Source organism: Myxine glutinosa, chromosome 2 (genome assembly GCF_964187855.1).
Source record: "Myxine glutinosa chromosome 2, kmMyxGlut1.1, whole genome shotgun sequence".
In the NCBI taxonomy this organism is placed as follows: Eukaryota; Metazoa; Chordata; class Myxini; order Myxiniformes; family Myxinidae; genus Myxine; species Myxine glutinosa.
This window is the reverse complement of record NC_136262.1, coordinates 65,180,636-65,188,100: the sequence shown is the minus strand read 5'-3', so window position 1 is coordinate 65,188,100 and position 7,465 is coordinate 65,180,636. Positions and strand designations below refer to the sequence as shown.

At 42.1% G+C, this 7,465-nt stretch overlaps 1 protein-coding gene across 1 annotated transcript in view; it reads right to left on the bottom strand.

Annotated features, from left to right (window-relative positions):
• Positions 1-6,073: 6,073 nt before the first annotated feature.
• The window catches only part of LOC137421723 (A disintegrin and metalloproteinase with thrombospondin motifs 18), a 165,391-nt gene continuing 163,999 nt past the window's right edge, over positions 6,074-7,465 (bottom strand). Inside the window, exon 23 of the mRNA XM_068108046.2 lies at positions 6,074-7,163. Coding sequence (XP_067964147.2) covers positions 7,045-7,163 — 119 coding nt within the window. The 3' untranslated portion in view covers positions 6,074-7,044. The remainder of the gene's footprint in view (positions 7,164-7,465) is intronic.

Genomic DNA, 7,465 nt, shown 5'->3' with positions numbered 1-7,465 from the left:
GGGTAAGTAATCTATGAATACTATCCAGTTGAAATAATTGATCAGTTTTAAAAAGTCAATACGTTAAAAAGAATTTGAAGGCAGTGAGAATACACAAGTACAGGTGACTGTGACGAGTATACAGTCAGGAGTATGCAAGGGGGAGAAGAGGGAGATCTGGTGAAAGTTTGTGTGTGGGTGTGTGCACACACCTACCATCCCAATGTTTAACACCACCCCATACAATGTTGTTTTCTGTACGAACATTGCATTTGTTCAAGATGATGTTGGGTTTGAGTAATCCCATTATTTGGTAGAAATACACAAGTTGGCTTGAAATCCCATTATTTGGTAGAAATACACAAGTTGGCTTGATCATGTGGTGTGGGCAGGATTGCCTTTTTATGAATACCTTCCTTGTATTTGTTGCTTGTATCCTGTCCAGCATTCTGGTTAATAGCCCCCGTTGGACTTAGTCCGAAACGGGGGCTTATGGATTGGGCTCCTCCGTGTGTGCGTGCGTGCGTCTGTACCCATATATCGGACAAGTATGGACCGATTTTGTTCATACTTGGAAAAGAAAATAAATGATGATATACATATGCACATCATTTTGTTTCACGATGCGATGGAAGATGGCTGACTAGCGGCCATTTTAGTTGTAAAAAAAACCCGATGTTGAACACGCCCTCAACCTTTTCTCAGCCAGGCATTTACCGTTGTTGTTCAAACTGGGCACACAGATAATGAATGATTGCTTACATATGCACGTCATTTTGTTTTGAGATCAGGTCAAAGATGGCCGACCGGCGGCGATTTTGTTACTTAAACGTGTCCTGAACCATTTCTCCGACCACATGGTCCGATTTTGTTCAAACTTGACAAAAGCACAGTACATGATGGCAAACACATGCACCTCACGTTGTTTTGTGATGTGATCAAAGATGACCGACTGGTCGACTGGCAGACATTTTAGTTGTAAAAAACAACAACCCAGTATTGAACACGTACGCAACCATTTCTCTGAAATGCATTTACCGATCTTGTTCAAACTTGACACACAGATAAGGAATAATGGGCTACATGTGCATGTCATTTATTTTCTAGATCAGATCCAAGATGGCCGACTGGCAGCCATTTTGTTACTTATACATGTCCCCAACCATTTCTCAACCATGCTTGGACCGATTTTGTTCAAACTTGGCACAAAGACAATACATGAGAGTATACATATGCAGAATATTTTGTTTTGTAACCGATCAAAGATGGCCGACTGGTGGCCTTTAACTCCGTACAGCACAATTGCTAAAACCACGGGGGCTTTGACATTTTATATCTTTTTCTCTTTGTTTATCGGTGCTTTAGGAAATAGTTTTATCTATGACTTGCTCTTGGGCATTTATGAGGGTGCTTAAGAGCCAACACCACTCATTTCCATCAACACCACTCATTCCCATCAACACCACTCATTCCCATCAACACCACTCATTCCCATAAACACCACTCACTGAGATGGCACCACTCCCATCCGCACTTGAGTCATTAGTGATCAGCTGTTTGTAATTTGTTTAATTATTTATTACTGATTGAAACATTTTACTTTCCCTTACATTGGCTCGATGGCCAAATGCTAGAAATGGAATTCCTGGATCCTCCAACCTTAGCTGGATTTGAACCCACAACCTTTCTGAGGCCAGTCTACTCTCTTTACAATTACCCCACCTCAAGGTGCAGTGCATTATCACACGCAGTGCTGTTGTGACGCTGTTGCCAGCCACACAAAAGACGCTCGACATGCACGTCCGTGCTGACAACTGAAATGGAAACTATGAAATGTCACCAAAGGTTAGCCACCTGCACAAAAAACAACAACATTGCGATCGCATTCAAAAAATACACACAAGTAGTTGCAATATGGTGAATATTCTGGAGTGACGTTCTGTGATTGCTTATTTAAAAGCAAGGCCCTCTGAATTGTTTTCATTCACACTTGTTCTTTCTCCAATTTACAATTATATTTATTCCCTCCGCCACAAAAGGTGGACGAGGGTTATGTTTTCACCCATCTGTCTGTGAACAGGATATCTCAAAAAGTTGTGGACGGATTTGGACAAAATCTGGTGCACATGTTGGGTGTGTGATAAGAACCAAGTTATTCAATTTTGGTGAAGATCCAGATACGAATCAGAGTATTTTTTTTAATTTTTCAAGTGATTCTTCACCATTAAGAGGTAGGACCAAAAACGATATATCTATATTATAATAGGCGTAGGTGATTCTGTCTGTCCGTCCCCAAACTACTCCCTCAGTTTTGGGGCTAGCCCCGCCAAACCTGTGGAACATTTTAGGATCACATCGGGTGTCGTCAGGGAGGTAGGAGGTTTCATAAATTCCTTAATTAAATTATAATTTTGAAATACCATCGTTACAGAGCTGTCGCCGATCCAGAAGTGAACAAAATGACGACGATTTGCTGATTTGATAATATCTCAATACAATCGTGATTTAACATTATATTTTGATATATTCATACTATGGCAGGGGTTCCCAAACCCAGGGTCGTGACCCGAACTTGGGTCACGAGGGCCTTCTGAATTGAATGGTCGTGAATGGTCGTGGATAACTATATGCTGCTTGATCTTACAGCGATATTCCGTATTCAAACATTGGCAGCTTGCCAACTTCTCACTAATCTTGGTTTTGAGAGGGGTTTTCACGTCAAAAGTGTTTTCTCCAACAATTTTATGGTAGGTACCAGTACCAAGTAAGTACTGGTACCAAGTAGGTGCCGGTACAATTTGGGTCGCAGGGCCAATGCGATTTCAAATTTTAAGTCGTGGACAAAAAGTTTGGGAGCCTATGTACTATGGTATTAATTTGTGATTGGGATGAAGCTGTTTTGAATACAAATAAAGAGATATTGAATTTAAAGCAGAATGAGGAAATGACATGAGGGTTTCCATCCATGACATTCGCAGATTCTCCATTTGCAGTTTCGCCATTGACTGGCTATAGAACCATTCAGACTGGGTACGTTTTTTGTTCAAGTTCTTCACGAACCTGCTGTCAATGCCTGACGTTCGACTGAAGGTGGCACAGAAATGTGTAATTTATTGGTTCATCGTTTAGCATTCACCGTTTCCACATTGTTTGTTTGATTTTACCTTCCCACCTGTTCGTAGCACGGGTACCTCGCAAGTAGCATATTTCAAAAAGTTGTGGACGCTCGACACGCACGTCTAAACCGATTCGGACAAAACTTGGTGAATGATTTGGGTCGGTGACAAGAACAAGGCGATTAGATTTTGGTTCAGGTCCGGATCCAGATTCGACCTATCAGTGGGATACAAAACGTAAACTGTTCAGCCTGGTGGAGGTATGCACTCTACCGAGTGCCATTCAAGTTTTATCGTGTCTACACAGCCACTCATAGGTGAGGACAACAACTATTTTCACATTTTGCTGATGTTATAGATTCAATCCAGCTATATTGTACATTTCTGTACAGGGGCGTAAATTTAAATTGAAAAATGTAGTCCTTTTGTGGGTTTCTTTTAGCTTCTCGCCTATTAAGTGATATAATATTGTGCCCTACATATATAGGTTAAAATACATTTACCTCTTCATGCAGCTGTATGAATCAAATTGGCGCCCCTTAATATGAAGTTTTCTTGAACATTACTTGGTTCCTCCTAAGAACACAAGGGTAGTCCAGCATGCACACAATATTTTTTTGAATGTCCCTTATTTTCTATCGTCTGGCAATTTCCATAAGCTATGGAATGTCCCTTCTTTTCTATAGTTTGCCACAGGGTACATACCCTTATATAAAGGGGCCTTTTCTCTGCTGAGATTGACAGTGGTTTCTGAAATCATGAGTCATTGGTTCAAATGGGAACACAAACAGACCAACCAATTTTGTTCATCTTTATAATGTTGATCACATTTCTTTTTTGGCCAATATTGTTTATGCAATGCTGATAAATATTGTTACATTGGAGGGGGTACGTATTACATACAATGTTAAGTTGGCATGCTCCGTGTAGGATAAATCATTTTCTGTAACCGGGGACTAGTTAGACTGTTAGTGGCAAGTTGTCGTGTTTTTATGTATGCTGTGAGAGGTGGTATAGTTGACATAGGGGATACATAGCAAAGTGTAATTAGTATGTGTCATCTCTCTAAAACTTGACAAGGCATTGGACAAGGTATGTAGAGAGGTGAATTTGGATGTGCTGGCGGTTCATGTGTGGGCTCATAAACCTCCCTCGTGGCTCCGGCTATCACAGGGTAAACTGATATGTGGGCTATATGTGGAAAACCAATATGTGGGATGATAAACCCAAGGGCACAACGCCATTGCCATTCTGCAAAGTGTCACACCATTGGTTTGGGTAGTGTCTGTCGTAACACCCCATCGACATGAAAGCACCATGATGGTGGTAATGTGCCATCTCATTGGCCAGTGCCGGGGCACGAGGAAAGAACGTAGGATTGTGCGGGCATTTCCATGGGGGAGGGGAAATGGCTGGATATGCACACTCTCTCTCCCTTCTCTCTCTTTGAAGATGAGTCACTCTCAGTAGTCGAGTTTGTTGGGGCCAGAGATGCTTGAGCTCTCTCCGAGGTTGGTGACCTCAGCATGAGATGAGGTCGCCTTCACAGCGGCCGGAGGGCTGACATGTGCCCCCCTGCAGTCTCTGCCCATGCTTCATTATGGAGACTTGCCCACCGTTATCCTTCAAGAGCCTGGTTTCTTGCCTTGGTTTACCTGGTTTCAAGAGCCTTGCCTGGTTTCTCCCCTTTGTGCATGAGTAGATGAGTGCACCTGTCGGCTTCAATGCATCAGTATTAAGTGTATTTTACATTCATGAGTAAATGTGTATTTATTTATTTCTCTCTCATTTGTTACAGTCTACGTTTCCTCTCGGGATTCTCGTTGGTTGTTATCTCCATATGCGGGTTTCAGAAGGTGGGACGGAGCCCTCCCAGGTCTCAAAGTATGCATGTGTGTGTGTGTGTGTGTGTGTGTGTGTGTGTGTGTGTGTGTGTGTGTGTGTGTGTGTACATGTGTGTGTGTACATGTGTGTGTGTCCGTATATGCATGTAGGTGTGTGTAAGTTGCTGTTGTTGGCTGCTATCTCCACACGCGGGTGGATTTCAGGAGATGGAACGGAGACCAACCAGGTCCCAGAGTATCCGTCCATTGTGTGTGTGTGTGTGTGTGTGTGTGTGTGTGTGTGTGTGTGTGTGTGTGTGTGTGTGTGTGTGTGTGATATTTGTGTATGTAATATGTAAAAAAAAAAAAAAAAATACTGACCCCATCCCCTCATTTAAGGCTAATGTTATCCCCCCCCCCCTCCCCTTTCTAAACTAGTGCGTCACCCTATGGCTAATGCTCCTGTGCCATAATTCTCAGATTATGGCATCTCGTGTGTCTAATAAACATGTTATTTCGAGTCATGCCACCTTATTCCTGCCTTCTCTCGCGCACGAACTGTTCCGGCCCGATTGGTAAATCTACAGGGGAGATATGAATTGGTTAAATCAACGTATTAAGAGAGCGGCAGGATACAGATCCCATCCGGGGGAAGCTGCATTTTCCGCTCCAACATGATTACATTTGATGGCTTCGGCATGGCGGGACGCGTTAGTGACCCCGTCAATGCGACAATATGTTTGGTGACTGTCGTGCACACACTTGCGTCATGCCGTCACAATTACACAGAAGAGGATGGTCAACAGATGGGGGGATGACAGAATCTTCATCATCTTGTACAAAAGGGTTTTTGAGGATCTACCTCATCATAGAGCACGTTGTCCTATGGAAAGGAGGTTAAGCTGGCTGTCTGTATGCTGGTACTTGCTTGTAGATGTTGAATGTGTTATTGTATTTGACAAAGTGTAGAGTCCCGTTTTAGAATGGACCAAATGTATAGTCGAACACCTTGCTTCATTAGGAACCTTCCCTTGTCTATATCTGCTGCAAACAGCCCCATGACGTTCCATGAGCGGCATTTCCTTAACTTAACAATAGATCAGATCGGATGCTTGTAATGTGCTTGATAATACGGAATGAACAGAAGGTCACACGTTACACATCAGACATTAATTTTAATGATGAATAAATTAACAGAGATGTACATGATGTCACTTGTTCTAATGGATTGTCTGCCAGCAGCTACATATACGAGGCTCTATACAAGTGCATCTGAAAGCACCATGGTTGGTTGGACAAATAATGGGGGGGGGGGGGGGGGGTTGGGTTGCGCATTTTGCCATTTCAGTTTTTTGTTTTTTTACCTTTTTACAGTAGAGAATCGAAGCAAAAAAAAGGTCCCAATCTAGATAAAAACGAGTTTAAAAAAAGAAGTTAATTTCTTTTTGTGGTGACAGGTGATGAAATCTTTTGTATACAAATTTACAATAAAAACAAATACGACACAAGAAAGCACCAATATTCCTAGGAATTAGTAAACAATACCGCCACTGAATAGCATCGCCACTGAATAGCATCGCCACTGAATAGCATCGCCACCGAGTTGCATTGCCATTGGTGGAGTCATCCTTTTAAAAGTATTTTGAGTACTATTATTTTACAGTGTTTTGCAAATGGAAACACCTAACAACAACAACAACAACAAAGCTTTAGGAGTGAATTTTTAGAAAAACTGCAAAGTGGTATTTCTGATGTGTGAATTCGCTAAGCTTCTCTCATTCTACAACTGCCTCAGCCAATGACAGTCCTAGGTGTGAGTGCCAGCACCTTATTTTTTTACATGCTTCAGACTGTAATGCCTGCCAATCGTGCAGTGCTTAGAGAGGAAACTCTTTCGGCGGAACGTTAGCACCTTCTAAATATCTTCACATCACGTCAAACAGTGCAGTCTCATGTGAATGCTTTTGTGCGCGACTTATTATCTCTGTCACTTTGTCGGCCTTGTCAGAATTACCAAAGGTTACGCCGTGCGCTGCAGCAAGTCCAGGAAATTTGAGGTTAATAAGTTATACAACGCTTCGTGTATAGTATTAGTTGAAGGAAATGTGGCATCAGGTACCATGAGGTCACAAGTTGCTTTTGGAGCAGGACAAGCAGCACTGACTGCCGTAATATTGGTGGTGGCATACTCCATGCTGGGGGACTAAGGAGCACCAAGGGAATGCATCTTGACACATCGCCGACTCTGAAAAGAGAAAAAGACATCAACTGATTAGAGGAAGGACAAATATAATACATTTCCTTACACAAATACATTCCGATTGGATAACTCATCGAGATGGCCTCGCAGGTGAATCGATCCGATGAAAGATTTCATGTGGGTTTCAAAGTTTGAAAACTGCCAATCCCCCAATAAATGATCACTGGAGATTATTTAATTCAAACTTTCTGAATAAATATGCTTCACAATTGATGAATTGCCAATGTTGCTCAAATCAGTTATAAGAAAAATAGATCTCTCCAACCTATCCCCAATTATAAATTGCT